At 41.3% G+C, this 19,339-nt stretch overlaps 1 protein-coding gene across 1 annotated transcript in view; it reads left to right on the forward strand.

The window, feature by feature from the left end:
• MAP3K15 (mitogen-activated protein kinase kinase kinase 15) overlaps positions 1–19,339 on the forward strand; it is a 78,019-nt gene that overhangs the window by 17,186 nt on the left and 41,494 nt on the right. The window contains exons 6-12 of the mRNA XM_036304247.1: positions 261–367; positions 5,351–5,521; positions 7,193–7,305; positions 7,537–7,696; positions 11,139–11,286; positions 12,921–13,031; positions 19,288–19,337. Of these exons, the coding sequence (XP_036160140.1) occupies positions 261–367; positions 5,351–5,521; positions 7,193–7,305; positions 7,537–7,696; positions 11,139–11,286; positions 12,921–13,031; positions 19,288–19,337 (860 nt within the window). The remainder of the gene's footprint in view (positions 1–260; positions 368–5,350; positions 5,522–7,192; positions 7,306–7,536; positions 7,697–11,138; positions 11,287–12,920; positions 13,032–19,287; positions 19,338–19,339) is intronic.

Here is a 19,339-nt window from a genome sequence, read left to right on the forward strand (position 1 = left end):
GCAAATGACTGCAAGATTTCTTATACGTTTATGTCCAGCTCATTTTAACCCACAGCTGTGCTGGTGGTGGTAACTCTCCTGCACTCAAAACATGATAGCTTTTTTCCTGGCTGCTGGGTTGTAAGTAACTTCACTAAATGCTGTCTGTAAAGAAGGCTTATATTTAAATGCCTAGGCTTTCTCATGTTTATTACTGTTCAGAAAAACCTATGAAGATCTGTATTTCCTCTCTTTCTGACCTTGGGACCTCTTGCCAACAGGATTACGATGCAATGGTAAAGCTGGTAGAAACACTGGACATGCTGCCTATGTGTGATTTGACCGACCAATATAATATTAAGTTCCACTATGCATTTGCACTGAACAGGTAAGGTTGATAGTGTACGTACTATATAGAGTTTTAAAATAAGTCACCTGTTACATTCTGCTTCCTTCATTTACTCAGTGCTCATTGAGTATGAGCCAGATCATGTGTTCAGTGTCAAGGTTACGAAAATGGGCAAGGTCTTGGTCTTCAAGGACTTTGTCTTTGGAACATATATTCTACCTGTGTGGTCAGCCATGTAATTAAAGCTTGCTAGCTCAGAATGATAAAGGTCTTAATGAAGGCTTGCCCAAAGTGTTATGGAAACATAGCAGAGGGAGGAAGTCATTGTGCTTGGGCATTTTCTGGGGTCTTTTTAGTAGGGATTTGAAGACTTAGTAAGAATTACCTCATAGCCCTGGCCTGTATTGCTCAGTGGTTACAGTTTCAGCCCATTTACCGAAGTGCCTCAGGTTCACTTCCCAGTCAAGGGTACATACCTGTGTTTCAGTTTTGACCCCCAGCCCCGGTCTGGGCACTTGCAGAAGGCAACCAATCGATGTGTCTTTTTCACATCAACGTGTCTCTCTCTCCCCCCGCTCCCTCCCACCTTTCCTCTCTCTCTGAATAACAATGGAAAAAATATCCTTGATGAGGATTGGCAACAAAAACAAAAAAGAATCATTTCATGGGCAGGAGAGAGTGTGGAATGGAGATGGTGAAAAGGCCATTCCACTTGACCAGAACAGAAAAGTGAGCATAGAGTTCTTCATGTGTAATGTGTCTTCAGGGAATAGTCAATGTGACCAGAACACAAGTTGCAGGTAAAGCAAATGCATGCAATCTGATCCTGAATTTTCCGTAAGTATAACTTGGCCAGCTGTCAGCATAGTTACAGTAGGATCTGGCATTAGGTACAGTTTTGAGGAAGTTTAGGGAATTACCTTATACTGATAGAGGAGAAAATAGTGGTGGGCAAGTAGTGATTTTTCCTGCATTACAGTTGACCTCCAACTCTTAAGAAGTGGAGCAAATCATGTCCGTATATTAGTTACTAAAGGTTAGTGGTAATGAATGATGTTTGGCCCTGAGATGGCAAGGTCTCCCTGTATTAGAAAATCCAGGGACAGCCAGCTTTTTCTGATAGCTTCCACTTCACTGTATTCAGAAGCCCATTCAAGACTGCTTCAAGTTTCCACTGAGCAGTTAAACGGCTTGTCTCTCAGTGATATGAAATTCTTTATGAGCAATTTTTATTTGCTGCTGCTTTTACAAACAGGATTTAATTAGATATGCTAATGCAGCGAGAAGATTCTGACTAGGAATCCAGGCAGCAGGCAAAACAATGGTCTGGAAAAATAATAGAATCCAAGTCCTAGGTTAAAACCAACAAAGCTTGCCAGTCACAAAATTAGAATATACTCATTTTACTCCCTGCATCTTTGGGGCAAGACCTCCAACTCAAGTAAAATTTAACTCATTGAATTACTCAGTAAGTGGAGGGGAAACTGAATGCATTACACATTTATTAGAATATCTGAGATATCACACTAAAAGAAGAGTTAAAGGTGAGCGATAAGAGAAGATGACACTCTGTAGGCCCTAGAAATGTGTGTAGAGATGATATTATGAACTGAATCCAGCCCATGCTAGAGGGGCTGAAGGCTTGTTTCAGAACCTACAGAAGTCACCTTAGCCTCAGCTTCTGAGCTATCCAGGTGCAGGCCATTGCTCAGGTAGAAGGACATGTCCCCAGGAGGGCAGCGTGGGCTCATTGTCTCTGTAGTAACCACCAGCCTTGTTTTCTTTGTCTCTTCTGTTTATGTTCATTACTATGACTCATAAGGGTTTTTATAGTATATAAGTTTTCTCTTATTTTATTTTTTCTTTTTCTTATTCATTTGTTGAAAAAGTATTTGTCCTGTAGAGCTTCCAAAGTTTTGGGTTTTACTGATCATATGCCTGTGGTGAGATTGGTGAGCTGCTCTGTCCCTTTTTCTCCCTGTAAGTTGGTAGTTATATCTGGATACTTACTTCAGATTCTGGTCTGACTTTTTTAAAAGTATACTTAATAGTTGATTGTGTACTTTATCTGTTTTTTATTCTTTTTGTGATGCTAGTGGCCATTGGCGGTCATTGCCTAGGCCCATTATTTTATTAGAGGTCACAAAATAGTAATATTTTGAATTTTATACTTAATTCCTGAGTTATTAGCACAAATACTTTAAAAAGAGAAATTTCCCCTCATCAATGACTTGGTTACCCTGGTATACAGTTTGTATGAGAAAAGAGTTTATGTGCTTGAGTTTTGCCTTGATCAGTTTTCAAAAACAATGAGGTAGCTCCTTAGCATCCTCCAAAGGTGACCAATGAGGTTTTATAAGATCATTATGAATTCATAATTTTAATATAGTTGATAAGTTTAAATCCCCTATAATTCTTTTTATTTTATTAAATTTATTGGGGTGACGTTGGTTAATAAAAATATGTAAGTTTCAAGTGTACAATTCTATAATACATCATCTAGTATTCTTGATGCTCTAACCATCCCCTTTTACCAAATACTGATTCATCTTGGCTTTTGAGTCTTTTTGCTATGAGCTTAGTAGCTTCTTTGCTTTTTTGTATGTTAATATGTTCTAGGACCATTGAGACCAGTGGTCAGCAAACTGCGGCTCGCGAGCCACATGTGGTTCTTTGGCCCCTTGAGTGTGGCTCTTCCACAAAATACCACATGTGGGCGTGCATGTACAGTGCTATTGAAACTTCATGGCCCATGCGCAGAAGTCGATATTTTGTGGAAGAGCCACACTCAAGGGGCCAAAGAGCCGCATGTGGCTCGCGAGTCGCAGTTTGCTGACCACTGATTTAGACATATCTGGAACCAGCCAGTCCTCCAAGGAGTCCTGGTTCCTTTTAGTGAGATATTTACAGACTCTAATCAGGACGTGGAGGTTCTCACTGATCATTGTTTGGGACCTTTTTGGTAGAACTGAGGAAACCATTCCATGAATTATACTGATGTTCCAATTCAAATTTAGGACTAGAGGATTTTTACTTAACTTCTTTGATTTTATGTGTGTTCCTCTTGTGCTGAAAAATCTGGTTCCTAGTAATGTTAACATTATTTGTTGTATTTCATACTAAAAGATATATAATATATTCAAAATACCAATACCAGTATTGTCACTAACAATATGATTACTAGAAACTGTTTAAGATTTCTTTGCATTTATGTTTTTTTCCTTAGGTTATATTTTTTTAGAAAAATACAGTCAAATTGCTGTGTTTTAAAATCATATGAATTAGTTTCTCTTTTGTGGGTAAGCTATCAACCAGATGCATAGGCTCATCATTTATTTTGTCCTAACCACAAGTTCAAATGGTATGTTCATTGCCAAGCAGTGTTTTTAGGGAACACTGTTTTTAAATTTTTATTTCATTTTCTTTTATAATTATGTAAACTTCTTATGTAGTTTCAAAGTCAAATTCCAAGAAGTGTAATCTCTACCCCTGTTCCCTTCATCACGGTTTCTCTCTCCACCTATTGGTAGCCACTTTTATTACCTTCTGGTTTATCCTTCCATTTTAAGACATAAAAGCAGATACATGTATTTATTCATATCCTTCTGAAATAAAAAAGTAGCATTCTCTTCACAGTATTCAACACCTTGCTTTCTTGTCTTAACAACGTATTCTGGAGATCTTTCCATAACAGTATTACAGAGATATTGTTTCAAATCTCTCTCTCTCTCTCTCTCTCTCTCTCTCTCTCTCTATATATATATATATATATATATATATATATATATATAGTTGTAGAATTTGCACTCAGCCAGCCTTCCTGTAGTTCTGGATGATGTCCGTTTTGTCTTTTCATTGTATTTTTGAAGTTGTTGTGGGAGGCAGCAATTTCCCGGTGTTTACCTATGCCGCATCTTAGTTTCTCTGTTTCAATTCTTTGTATAAATGTTTAATATTTTATAATATTAGCATGAATATCATTAGCCATAGTCGGTTTAATCAATCACCACTACTGATGGACGTTTGCTTCCAGATATTCACAGGAACACTTTTAACATTTTATAGCCACAAACTCAAATTGTTTTGTGGCAATAATTATTTTAACAACTATCTAAGGAATCCATTTCCTGTGTATAAATGAAAAATTTACCATATCTACACTAATAAAAGAGAAATATGCAAATTGGTATCACTCTGCTACGCCCACCAGCCAATCAGATGAGTATGCAAATTAACCCAACAAAGATGGCGGTTAATTTGCATATGCAGGCACAGAGCAAAGACTGAAGGCTCTGGCTGGATTGAAGACTGAAGACTGAAGACTGAAGAGGCTTGGCTTCTCCACTGTGGCTGGACCAAAGGCCTGGGTCCCGGGTGCCGGAGGAAAACCAGTACCGGCAGCCAGGGGAAGGAAGGCCTATTGCACGAATCTTTGGGCAATGGGCTTCTAGTAATTTAATAATAGAGAAGAGTGTGATTTATGAATATAGAAACAATTTCCTGTTTTGGTGGGGGTAATATGAGATAGAAAACAGGACTCACTAAAGTCCTTTGCTGTTAGAAAATGGCAAGGCATTTCCAGTCAAGAAATGCCTTTGTACATTTCAAAATTCATCTGGGCCTTGAATTTGGGGGCCCTGCCATTTTCCAAAGAACCTTTTATCAAACTGTCTCATCCTCAGGATTTAGGCTTAGCTTTTAAATCCTTGCTCTCCATCTAGTTACAGGAGGCTGCAATATTATTTTTGTGCTTCCAAATACATTAATCACCTTATGCTCTCATCTATAGTGTAGGTCTAACCTAAAGAGAAAATATCAAGTAAGGACTGAGTATGATTGTGTGAAATTCACTAGTGTGGATCTTAAGTAGCTCTTACATTTAAATATGAAAAAATGAAATATAATTTAGATTTTTTCCAATAAAGTATAGCATCCTTACACCTAGCCCCTCAGAGAATGAATGTATATAAGCTGCTGTGTCTTAATTCAGACATTCATGATCTTATCACATGAATCTTTCAGGAAAAACAGTGCAGGGGACCGTGAGAAGGCTTTGCAGATCATGCTCCAGGTTCTGCAGAACTGTGACTACCCGGCCCCCGACATGTTCTGCCTGTGTGGAATGATCTACAAGGACATCTTTTTGGATTCACACTGCAAAGATAACTCCAGCAGAGACAGCGCCATTGAGTGGTAAACCCTCAGCCCTAGTTAATAGCATGTGCATTTCTGCAAAGAACAGTTGCAGTGGCTAAAAATTCACATCTCTTTCCTATATGTGTGTGTCTGCTTGTCTGCTGGCAGTGACAAAACATGCTATAAATGTGGTTTGGGAATTTCCACATTCCTTTTTCCCTAAGGAAATCATTAGAGACAAGGTTTTTTACTGGTGACATTCTTCCCACAAGTTCACTCGTTTATAGGGGCAAGAAGGAGGATCGGCATGCTCCTTCCCATCTACTCTTTCCAGAACCTAGTTGTATTATTGTCAGGCATTGTCTTTTCCGTGAACTATTAATTCATTTATCCATCCATCCAACCAACAAAGGTTTATTGAGCCAAAATAGGAAGCCTTGCTCCCACCATGGTGGGCAAGAATTCAACCCCCAGGTCAGGAAATTATTACCTATAGATCCTTCAAGAAAGTCATAGGAGCTTTTCTCTACTTCAGAAGGTAGCGGTAGCAGGCACAGGAGAAAATGAAGCTTAGATTCCTGGTCAGGGTATGTTGGCTTGGGTCAGACCGTGGGGATCGTCTATCCCAGGCCCTTAGGTATAGATATGAAACATGTGGTTCAGGGAGGTCAGGAGCTGGTCCAAAGTCACAGAGCTGGTCAGAGACAAACCTGAGACTGCAATCCTGACTCCAAGTTCAAGTCTTGTCTGTCCCTAAGCTGAGCCTGAAGAGACACAGAAAAGTCACCTTGTCTGCCATCTTCCTAGATAACTTTTCATACTAAAAGAAAATGAAAAATAATAGAATATGGAATTTAAAATCCTCAAAACATACAGGGGAAAAGGTTGCAATTTTATTGGAATTTTGTTGGCTGGGTTTGGAAGGACTATCTTGGTATCCTCTGGTCACTCTGAGGGTACTTGTATAATGCCCCAAAGTTCATAAAACCAGATTTTAATGGCCTTAAATAAATTCTCACTTCCACAATTAATATTTTGTTGGAGTTTATTTCTCTTGTCACACAAGTGACAAAACAACTTCTATTTTAGATGTCCTTGGCATACTTTATTGATCAGATTCTTTTTTTCTGATTGTGGTACTCATAGTTACTCATGGAAGAGGAATAAGTTTTTATGTATAGAATAATGAATAAATAAGAATTAAAAATGGTACTGTTAACCTTTTGGTATAAACATGGTATTCATAGTTTCATATCTTTATCCTAATGTAATAGATCCCTGCCCTTTCTGTCACTTTATGCCACTGCTCTTATAGTTCTTTGAACTCCAGGATTCTGGTGATTCCATTTTGTGAAATGAGCAAACAAACAAACGGCCTACAGAGAAATAGCCTATAATTGATGCAGTTTCTATATAGTAAAAAAATGCTCCACGTACAAATGGAATCTAACTCTAAAAATGAGATTTGGACATCAAATTGTGGTCTCCTTTTTGTGGTAGGATTATAATAGGTTTTCAATTTCTTTTGTACACTTGCTCCTATGACATTTTAAAGAAGATATTTGAGTGCTGCATGTAATTGTTTGTAAGATTGGGAAGGAAAGCTGGAAACCAATAAATTAGAGTAGTACAAATTTTCATGAGAAGGTGGGTTTGTACCATAGTCACACATTTTCTCCTACCATAATAAGATGATATAATAAGAACTGAGTGGTTCTGTAATTGTAGGTATCGCAAAGGTTTCGAGCTCCAGTCATCTCTTTATTCTGGAATTAACCTTTCAATTCTGCTGTTAGTTGCTGGACAACAATTTGAAACATCCATGGAACTAAGGAAAATAGGTAAAGTTACTTATTATTGCAGATGTTGATGCTTTGGTAACACAAATTCAGCATTAAAAATTATAGTCACAAAACTAGCATTAAATTTCAGAAGGAAGAATTACTCTCTGATGGCTTACCTGAGACAGTAGTCAAAATAAAATGCCCATTTTTCTTCTATCGAAAGGCTGGCATAATATGATAGAAGCTAGAAACATTTTTATGATTTTATCTAAAATTCATATTCTTAAGGTATCCAGCTGAGCAGTATGTTGGGAAGAAAAGGGTGCTTGGAGAAAATGAACAATTACTGGGATGTGGGTCAGTTCCTCAGCATCACCATGTTGGCTAGTAATGTCGAGAAGTCCATCCAAGCAGCAGAGAAGTTGTTCAAATTGAAGCCTCCAGTCTGGTGAGTCATCTCTGCATTATCATTATCCTTCTCAATATCAGATCATGTCTTGAAATGTTTCTGCCAGGGAGGAAAGGTATAAATGCAAAAAACAATAGCAATTCCTATGTTCCTCCTTCTAACTTCTTCATTATAGCAAAGTTAGGGCAGAAAGAACAACTCTGAGGGATCACTTGGTTTTATGTGAATGGAGGGAAAGACAGACATATGCACATACAGAATATATCCCTACATACTGTATCTACAAGATAAAACTTTGTCCTATTAATTTCTTCAGGTCATCGAGGTCCTCAAGAACAAAACATTCTTTGATACTAATACATATTGTGCGTATGTGAGAAAGCAGATCATAAAGCTGGAAAAACAGCAAGAAAATGATGTTCTGCCTCAGTGGTTCTCAAACTTTGGCATATATTAGAATCATCTGTATTGATTAAAAAACAGATTGCTGGGCTCCCCCTTCTACTTCAAAAGGTCTAGGGTAGGGCCTGAGAATTTGCATTTACAAATTACTAGTACAAGCTGATGCTGATGGTCCTGGGACCACACTTGGAGAACCACTTTTCTGTATGGACTCATTTTAATTAAAAATATGTGACTCAGAAAAAGGTCTAGGTGGGTTGGACAATACCTGACTTTTCTAATAGTCATTAAGTCCCTTAAAAAGTGGTTATCTTCTTGATTGCAGCCATTCCATAGTAGATGCTAAGTAGATATTTTTATACTGAATAAATGATGATTGATGGATTTTCTCTAAAATATTGATAATGGTTATCTCAGGGTGGTAGCCTTATAACTTTTTTCCCTTAGAACTTTTTGTGTGTTTTTTTTTTAATCCTCACCTGAGGATATATTTGTTGATGAGAGAGAGATGGGGGAGGGAGAGAGAGAACATCAATGTGAGAAAGAAACATCTCTCAGTTGCCTCCTGTATGCACCCCAATTGGAGATTGAACCTGCAACCTAGGTATGTGCCCTGATCAGGAATCAAACATGTAGTCTTTTAGTATACAGGACAACACTCCAACCAACTGAGCCACTCAGCCAGGGCAAGCCTTATAAATATTTTAAAAGATTATCTTGGGGGGGCTTAATCTAATCAAATAAGCTTCCCTTTTTAATTTATGTTTTTATTAATTTTTTTAGGGAGAGAGAGGAAGGGAGAGGGAGAGAGATAGAAAAATAAATGATAGGCTGCCTCCTGCACATCTCCCTACTGGAAATTGAGCCCACAACCTGGCATATGCCCTGTCCGGGAATCCAACCCAGTGATCTCTTGGTACATGGGATGATGTTCAATCCACTGAGCCATACCAGTGGGCCAGCCTTAATATGTTTTTAATCTGTTTTTTCCTCATCTGATTTGTTGAAAATATATTTGGATTATTTGCATAATTTACAAATTTTTACTTTTAACAATCTATGTTGATTTTCTCCCCTCTTATTTCTCATCACAGTGGGTCAATTTGAACTCCTAACTGTAGGAATCTCTTCAGTCACATCTTGTTTGACCCCATTTCTTCCCAGTCTGAAGGACTTAAATTTGGTCCCCAAAACATATCAACCTCTCGAAAGTTCTCTGAAGCTAAGAGAACACAGAGGCAGGCTGAACCTCTGGTCCTCCCTGAGTGGCTTCTGTTCCAGAATACTAATTTTAGCTGACTCCATGGAGAGCAGGCCTGAGGCTTGAGTATGTTCTCATTACATCAGGAATTGTGCTGACTTACTGTTGATACCTATTGTTTTGGGTTCAAGACCACCCTCAGGTTCATGATTTGCTAGAAGGACTCACAGAACTCAGAAAAGTTGTTATACTCGTGGTATTATAGTAGAAGTATACAGATTAGAATCAGCAAAGGCAAAAGGCACACACGGCAGAGTCCAGGGAGACCAGGCACAAACTTCTAGTTGTCATATGGACATTGTTTAATTTTCTCAGCAGCAATGCAGTACAGCATGCCCAAGTATTGCCAACTAGGGAAGCTCACCAAATATTGGTGTCCAGGGTTTTTATTGGGGATCCGTTATGTAGGTATGGAGTATCCATGTAACTGACCTTAGTCACTGAGTCCCCAATCTCACTGGAGATCACACTGATAACAGCATTGCCCAAGGCCCTCATCATGAATCATATTGTTAGTATAAACTATCTGCTATGGCTCACGGTTTCAGGTAAACAAAGACACTCCTATCTCAGGCAGGCTATCCCAAGAGCTTAGAGGTGATTTTCCAGAAACCAGTCTAGGGCCAGATCTTTCTTTCGAATGTGTAGAGTTTGGGCAACACAGGCCAGCTGAATTAATCCTGTACTGCACAGTATCCAAGCAAGTCATTCATAGTCTAACTCAGCCGTGGGCAAACTACGGCCCGCGGGCCGGATCCGGCCCATTTGAAATGAATAAAACTAAAAAAAAAAAGACCATACCCTTTTATGTAATGATGTTTACTTTGAATTTTATTAGTTCACACACTCACTCCATCCATGCTTTTGTTCCGGCCCTCTGGTCCAGTTTAAGAACCCATTGTGGCCCTCGAGTCAAAAAGTTTGCCCACCCCTGGTCTAACTGATCTGTCTTCCCAGGATAGCTCTAGACTTTATCCTCAAAGCGAAAAATAGTACTCGGATGCTTTCACCTGAACCATCCCTGTTTAGTGCTACAGAAAATGTGACCACACTGCCTAGGAACTATTTCAAAAAATTAGACTTGCCTACGAACAGTAAAGTTGTGGTCGGATTCAAGATCTCAGAATATCAAAATCTACCTGCTCAGATCTAATTTAAAAAAAAAAAAAAGACAGTAAGTTTCACATCAGTGATTGCCAGGGGTCCAGGAGGAGTTGGGAATGAGGGAAGTAGGTGTGGCTATAGAAGGGAGGAAACAAGACAAATCCTTGTGGCAATAGAAATGTTCTCTATCTTGGCTGTATGAAGGTCAATATCCTGATTGTGACATTGATCTAGAATTTATGAAATATTACCGTTGGGGTGGAGTAAACCAGGCCAAGGCAAGGGGTACATAGGTTCTCCAGTGTTGTCTCTTACCACTGTATGTAAGTCTCAAAATAAAAAGTTGAATTAAAAAAGAAAAAGATAATGAGTTTGAAATTTTGTCATTTTACAGGTGCTTTGAACTTCAAACTACATTCTCTTATTTAAGACAGCAAATGCTTGCCAGGCTCTGCTCTGAAGCACTGTGTACCTAAATTGAGGTTTAGACCAATTCTGATAAAAAGTCATTTTGTATGATTTTGTTGAGTAAAATTACTTTGCCCACTATTTGGGTTTATTTTAATTAAGTATATGGCTGCCAAATGATTAAGAAGCACTCACTACACAATATTAATTTAAATAAAAAGCTTTCAGGAAACTTCTTTTAAAGGGAATAGAATTGAACTCACTTTCTTTGGGAATCTAATTTACCGGTGCTTGTGATTTTTCCAGGTACCTACGATCATTAGTTCAGAATTTGTTTTTAATTCTGCGCTTCAAGAAATTCATCGCACCGTCATCCAGGCGAGAACTGCTTAACTTCTGGTTAGATATAATTTTCGAGGCATCAAAGGAAGTTGCTAATGGACTCAGATTTCCAGTAAGATATGCTAAATTTGTTTCTTTTTAAAAATTAATCTTTATTGTTGAAAGTATTACAGATGTCCCCCTTTTGTCGCCATTGACCCCCTCTTCTCTACTCCCATTCTCTCTAGGCTTTTACCCCACTATTGTCTGTGCCCATGGGTTATGCATATATAAATATGAGTTCTTTGGTTGATCTCTTCCCTCCTTGCCCCTTCCATTTGAGAATCCTCAGTCTCTTGCATGCTCCCATGTCTCTAGATTTTTTTTCCCCATCAAATTCCACATATAAGTCAGATCATGTGATACTTGTCTCTCTGTCTGGCTTGTTTTATTTAGCATTTATTTCTTTAAGATAAAAGTAAAAAGAAACTGGGGATTGGTGCCATCTAATTATTGAATACTTAGAGTAATTGAATGGTTAAACTATTCATCAATCTTATGTGGAATCAACCAGTGATAGATCAACTTACTAGAAAACGTTGGCTATACAGTTGACCCTTGAACAACATGGGTTTGAACTGTGTGGGTCCAGTGGATTTTTTTCAATAAATATTGTATTCTCTAAAATAGAGTGATTTTGTCTCCCATGGAACATTTAGCAATGTCTGGAGACATTTTTGGCTGTCACAATTGTGGGGAAGGTATTGCAACTGGCAGCTTATGGAGTAGAGGCCATGGATGCCACTAAACATCCCACAGTGCACAGGACAGTCCCACCTCCCCACACACAGAATTGTCCATCCCACAATGTCAGTAGTGCCAAGGTGCTCTAGAACAGGGCAGTACTAATAGTGAAATTTTGGAATTCAAAGCAGTTTCCTGTTGGGCTTTGGTTTGTCTCTAGTGCCACAAATTACTTTTTAAAATTTTACTGAGAAGCAAAATTGCTTTTATCTTTTTATTGAATTTTTGTTGCAGTTTTATGACCATCTTATAAGGAGGCCTAAGTAAGATATCTAAGCATTCTGGAAACAACTTCAAATAATTGTGTTTCATATTTATGCCATGAGATTTTGTGAACATGTAGCATTCAAGAATCTCATTAAGAAGCTAATAACAGATTAACTTATTTGAAATGATAATCTCTTCCCAGGCTAAGCAATCTTAAACATTCTGCTTTATTTATTTTGGAAATTCACTATCTCTTTCCTGTACATTCTGCTCCCCTCCCCACCTTCCTCTCTCTCTACCCTAACAATATAAAACATGGCTGATGTCACCTCACTTTTTCATCCCCTTGCATTTTTTAGAATTGGTACCTACCTGTGACCATCCAGTTTACGTCCTCATATCTCTCAAAAACTATAGCATCCCTCTTTTTTTCTGTCACTTCCCCAACTAGGCCTTTCTTGACTACCCTGTCTAAAGAAGTTCCCCCCTCCAACTCTCACCTTTATTCTGCCTTATTTCTTCACAGTTCTATATGATGCCATGTTGCATATCCCTATCTGTTCTTCCATCTGCCCCATCAGGACAACGGCCTCCTGATGGCAGAGACTCCTGTTGTGGGCTTCTGTGTCCATAGGTCTTAGAACAGGGTTACAGGTCCTTCATGAGTGTGGCGTACACAGCTTCCCACTTCCTCAGTGGGCAGGGTGACCTATTTTGTATATTCCTGTGCATTACAGAAATCCATTCTTCTTCTAGGTTCTGGTGATAGAACCAACAACCAAAATCTACCAGCCATCATATGTCTCTATAAATAATGATGCTGAGGAGAGGATGGTTTCTCTGTGGCTTGTCTCACCCCCAGAAACGGTAAGAAAAAGATCATCAACAGCTTTTTCTTTATTCTGTACTAGAGGCCCAGTGCATGAAAATTCATGCGCTCGGGTGGGGGGGGGGGGTCCCTCAGCCTGGCCTGCACCCTCTCGCAGACCAGGAGCCCTTGGGGAATGTCTGACTGGCAGCTTAGACCGGAGGGCTGATTAGGATCAGGGGATAGTGCCAGCTGGCGAGCGGCCAGCCCTGCCCCCCATTGCCCCACCGCCAACCCCCCATCACCGTCCCCACACTCCCCCCTATCACTGTCTCCTCCCTCTGCCTGCTGACACCAACCTTGGCTGGCCTGGCACTGCCCACTCACTGGCTCCGCCCCCTGGTTGTTCCACCATTCGGTCAATTTGCATATTAAGCTTTTATTATATAGAATGATTTAATCAAATATTTGATTCTCAAGTAGAGGAGTCTATGTTGTACTTGAAAGAGCAGGCAGCTGTACCTAACCTCTGAGTTATGGGAGTAGACAAGAGAGTATAACCACAGATGAAAGAAAGAAGGCAGGTTTTTCCATTATATAATTATATTATGTATGTATGTATGTGTATATATAGATAAAGTAATGCAGGCTTGTTGGAAAAAAGTTAAACAGTGAGGAAGTAGATAAGGAATAAAGGGCAAGTCCCTACAAATCTCCTAAACCTAGTTCTCATTCCCATCCCCAATGATTTGGTGGCTATCTGTATCTTTTATCTAAACTCACTTATATGTTTATAATGTGTGTATACATACACACATTATATGTATTATCCTATCTAATAAAAGAGAAACTTGGTAATTGGCGTATGACCGCTACCCTTCCCATTGGCTAATCAGGGCAATATGCAAAATTGTTTTGGCCTCATGGAATTCTTCAGACTTTGCCTACTTCATTTGAATCCTATAATGGTTGCTGGCCCTTAATGGAAATTTCCATTGGTACATATACTACCTCACTAGTTGTAAATGTTTTACTTTGTTTGTATATAGTTCATAATAAGAACTGGAAAAGAATTACATAAGCAGCAACTGTTAGTTTTCCTTGACTGATGGAATGTTTCATACAAGTGCTTATAGTTGTCAGAGCATTCATCTGAGAAAAATATAAATTGCCTTTGATTTTGCCCTCATGTTGATTTTTGAAATTCTGCAGATTGTGAAAGCAATCATATTTGCCTAGAATGAAATGACATTTTTCTACATAGTGTTGTTGCATTTTTCCCCATGGGCTATGAATGGTAGGAGAGATCACACATATTCACATGTTCACCCACACACAGCATCTCTATAAGATGAGATTAAGTTGTGGTTTACTAGCCAAGGATACAGGAACTTATGCTGGTCAATGTTTAACAACCAACTCTCCCACGGACACAGGAGCAGAGGGCTGACTTGTCATGCTTACTGATTTCTGTTGTATAAATTCTCCAACCATGGCCACTTTCAAACAAGCTACATTGGGTCACCAAGTGGGGGGTTAGGAAGAGATGTGAAAAATTGGCCTTCCCAAGCTGGCACAAGCTGCATGCAGCACATCCGTGCAAGGTCACACAGGGCAGAGGCAAATGCAGCACTTCTCCCTCAGCTCCTCATGGGCCCCAAAGTCACCAACAGGCACATAATGGCCACCAACACTGTCCCCACAGGTAGGGCTGCTGGATTTGGGAAGCCCCTTTTTGGGGGTGCCTTTTGTACTTATATCAGAAACAGGACAAACTTACACAAGAAGTCTGTGCTCTTAACACAAAATTGTCATAGACACCCAAGATTCCTCCCCAAAAGTCTGCATTCTGGGGGTAGGAGGGCAGAAGCCGAGTGGGGCCCAGGGGATCTTGGAGGCATGCCCTCCCTCCAGCTTCCTAGCCCATTTCTCCATAGCCCACCCTGGCTCTGCTTCCTGTGCACTTTTACTCAGGGCTTCTGACTCTGACATGGAAAGTTACAATCTTGACTATTTCCTTATCGTGATTTAGCTGATTAAATATCCCCTCTCAGAAAAGATTAGGACACTACCTGACAGAGGGCTCCAACAGGAGGAAAACAGTTGTGGCTTTCCTGATCAAGTGCTCAGTGCCAGTTGACCCACCAGGACACCAAAGCAGAAACAGTGCATCCAGTCCTGCCTTACCTACCAAAGATCCTGACAAGCTCCACTTGCAGATATGAGAGAGCACAGACTTTACAGTTTCATTTATGTAATATTCTAGAACAGGCAAAAGTCTCTGTGGCAGCAGAAGTCAGAATAGCAGTTGCTATTCCATCCTACTGCCCCCCAGGCTGGCATCGCAGGGCTCACATTAGCACTTTTGATTTTATCCTTCTTCCTCCCTGGAATTCCTCTTTCTAATTACCCAAGTCTAACTTTTATAAAGGCATCTCTGACCACCCTTCCACTGAATGTCTGTAGGCTACCCCATTGCCTGTATCATGTACAAAGTACATCCTGTCACTTATTTATCAGTTTTCCTAAACGTCTCCCCAACTGCATTGCCAGCCCATGCATGACTTCTATGTTTTTATACCCATAGGTCCTACAAATCAGCTCCCCTCCCCAAATGCCTATTGATTATGATATAAAGGGAAAGAGGGAAGGTTCCCTATTGTTTACTTTCTTAACTAGTAAATCTTTCTCCCAAATTGAGAAGTTCCCTAAAAGATATCCTAAACCAGTGATCGGCAAACTGCGGCTCGCGAGCCACATGCGGCCCTTTGGCCCCTTGAGTGTGGCTCTTCCACAAAATACTATGTGTGGATGCGCATGTACAGTGTGATTGAAACTTCGTGGCCCGTGCACAGAAGTCGATATTTTGTAGAAAAATCACATTCAAGGGGCCAAAGAGCCACATGTGGCTCACGAGCCGCAGTTTGCTGACCACTGCCCTAGAGTAAACCTATGATCTGGGAATATTTTGAAAACTTATGTGGCTGAGCTTTCTGCATATGTGTAGCCTCTTGCTGGGCATGTGGGTCAGACAGAACTCTCTTGTATCGGCCCTAGTTCATGTTTCTGTACCTGAATCCAAAGGCAGATTCCCGCTCTGCAACACTACTCTCTTTCAGTGACTTTGAATACACCTTTCCTCTGAAATACACTCAATCTCTACATGGGTGGATCTGCTGTCATGGCTTTCATCTTTTACGGCCTTAGGTGGCTTCCCATCTCAGAGTAGAAGCTGAAGTCCTGATGATAGCCTCCAAGGCCCCACGTGATCTCCCTCATGAACTCTCTAACCTCCTTTACCGCTACCCTCTCACTCATTCCATTGAGATCCCTCCTTAGTGGTCCCCAAACATGCCAAGCACACTGCTACTTCAGGGCCTTTGCACGTGCTGTTTTCTCTGCTTGGTACTGTTCCCCCAGATATCTGCATGGCTCATTCCTTCACCCTCACTTTTTCTGTTCAAAGTTATCAGGCCTTCCCTTAACATCTGGTTTAGCATCATGACCTCCTGCCCCACTTTAATGACCTTCCCTGCTTTATTTTTCTTTGCAGCACTCTTCATCCTCCATCACACTATTAATTTGCTATTTAATTTATTGCCCATCTCCCTCACTCTGTTGTAAACCCTATCAAGGCAGGGACATTGTTGTTCTCAGTCATACCTTTAGTGCTTGTACCTTGCCTGGCTCATAATAGGTGCTGAATAAACATGTATGAATGGATCTTCTCCCATTGGGAACCATCCTCCCAGTTGTTCCTGTTATCATGGCTCCAAGAAATTTGTCACCCAACTGCTTGTAACTGTTCTCCTGAGCAATATGTTCAGTCATTTGGCTCTTACACGTCTCTTCGCAGGGGCGGCGGTGGGGGGTGGGGTGGGGTGGCTAGCTGGTAATTTGTGACATTCCTCAGACTAATCAAATGTATTTTCTTATTTTAAATTATTGTTGTGATGTATTGGTAATATAGTCTATGGCCACTGAAACTGGGATTTCAGACATTCCTTCTGAGGCTCAATTTTGTGCAAACTTTAAGGTCAGGAAATAGTGGTGGAGGAAGGGGACAGTTATTTTTTTTTAAAGTGCATCTTGTACAAATTGAAATTTCAGTTAGTCATGGTAGGCTAGCTGCTAAAACAAATAACCCCCAAATGTCAGTGTATTAACATGATAAAAGTTTATCTATGTCTCATATACTATACAGATTGGCAGGGTCCCCATTACATCTTGTAGTAAATGGAGAAAGAATATAGAACACTCCTGTGGAGGGTTTTATGAGCCAGGCCTGCAGCTGATGCACATCTCTCCTGCTTGCATCCCATTGGTCAGAAGGCCAATATATGTGGCACCTAGTTGCAAGGGAAGCTGTGAAAACAGTTACTAGTTATGTGCCCAGGTAGAAAAAGAAATAAAAATTGGTGAACACTGACTGCTGTCTGCCACATTCTTGCTTCTCCAAACATTTTTTCAGGTCACTCACCTTAGGTGGGCTGTTCTCACACTCATTTTAGAATGTTCCTGATATGTTGACAGAAGATGAAAGGCCAGCCATGGTGTACTTACGTGCTTATTGTTTGTTTCAAATTTAGATCATTTGCTTTAAACTGGATTAGAGATAACAAAAGAATATTTATAATACACTAGAGGCCCGGTGCACAAAAATTTGTGCACTCGGGGGGGGGGAGAGGGGTCCCTCAGCCCAGCCTGTGCCCTCTCGCAGTCTGGGACCCCTCGGGAGATAACGACCTGCTGGCTTAGGCCTGCTCCTGGGTGGCAGAGGGCAGGCCCAATCCCTAGGTGCAGCCCCTGGTCGGGCTCAGAGCAGGGCCCATTGGGGAGTTGGGGCGCCACCCCCTGTCATGCACAGAGCAGGGCAATCCGGAGGTTGTGATGCCACCCTCAGTCACGCTCAGGGTAGGACCGATTGGGGGGTTGGGGCACCGGCCCCTGTCACACTCAAGGCAGGGTTGATGGGGAGGTTGCGGTGCCACCCCCTGTCATGCACAGAGCAGGGCCAATCAGGGGGTTGGGGCACTTCCCCCTGTCACTCACAGAGCAGGGCCCATCAGGGGGTTGGGGCTCTGTACCCTGTCACGCACAGAGCAGGGCGGATCAGGGGGTTGGGGCGCCTTCCCCTGTCAGGAACAGAGCAGGGTGGATAGGGAGGTTGTGGCCCTGCCCCCTGTCACACACAGAGCTGCAGGGCGATCAGGGGGTTTGGGCGCTGCCCCCTGTCATGCTGATCCCGGTGCCGGGAGGCCTCGCGGCTCCACTGATCCCAGTGCTGGGAGGCATATTACCCTTTTACTATATAGGGTAGAGGCCTGGTGCACGGGTGGGGGCCGGCTGGTTTGCCCTGAAGGGTGTCCTGGATCAGGGTGGGGGGTCCCTACTGGGGTGCCTGGCCAGCCTGGGTGAGGGGATGATGGCTGTTTGCAGCTGGTCACACACCCTTCAGGATGGGGGTCCCCACTGGGGTGCCTGGCCAGTCTGGGTGAGGGGCTGAGGGCTGTTTTCAGGCTGGGGGTGACTGAAGCTCCCAACCGCTCCTTTTTTTCTTTTTTATTCTGGGCCAGCTTTAGCTTTGAGGCTTGACTCCAGCTCTTAGGCCTTGGCTGCTGAAAGTAGGTTTCTGGCCTTTGCTTACAATGTTGTGATCCTGCTGGCTGAAGCCCGGCGGACTAAAGCAGGTTTCTGGGGTTTTGTTTAGCTTCTATATTTGTTACATAGTTGCTTAGAGTTGCAGCTCAGAGGCCTGCAGCGGCAGGCAGGGAACATTGGAGTCCTCTGTCACTGAAACAAGCAAGCCTCATGTTAGTTTCAAGCTGCCTGGCTGCCGGCTGCCTTCTTGGCTGGCAGTTAATTTGCATATTGCCCTGATTAGCCAATGGGAAGGGTAGCGGTCGTATGCTAATTACCATGTTTCTCTTTTATTAGATAGGATTAGAAAATGCTTCTGGTTTCCAAATTATGCAAAATATATTGTTCTAACCCCTAAGCCTCTAAGGTTGGTGTGGCTCAGTGGTTGAGTGTCAACCTATGAACCAGGAGGTCACAGTTTGATTACTGGTCAGGGCACATGCCAGGTATGTGGGCTCTATCCTCAGTAGGGGGTGTGCAGGAGGCACCAGTCAATGATTCTCTTGCTCATCATTGATGTTTCTATCTCCCTCTCCCTTCCTCTATGAACTCAATAAAAATATATGTATTTTTAAAAAGTAAAATAGCAGAAGTGATTGACTATAGAATGAAACAAAAAATTATTCTTTACATGGAAAAAATCAAGCTACTGACTTTTGTCTTTGATGCCTGCAGAAAGAAATCCATGAATGGAATTTTGAAGCCACTTCCATTAAGGGAATAAGGT

The sequence above is a fragment of the Myotis myotis genome, unplaced genomic scaffold (assembly GCF_014108235.1).
Source record: "Myotis myotis isolate mMyoMyo1 unplaced genomic scaffold, mMyoMyo1.p scaffold_m19_p_4, whole genome shotgun sequence".
In the NCBI taxonomy this organism is placed as follows: Eukaryota; Metazoa; Chordata; class Mammalia; order Chiroptera; family Vespertilionidae; genus Myotis; species Myotis myotis.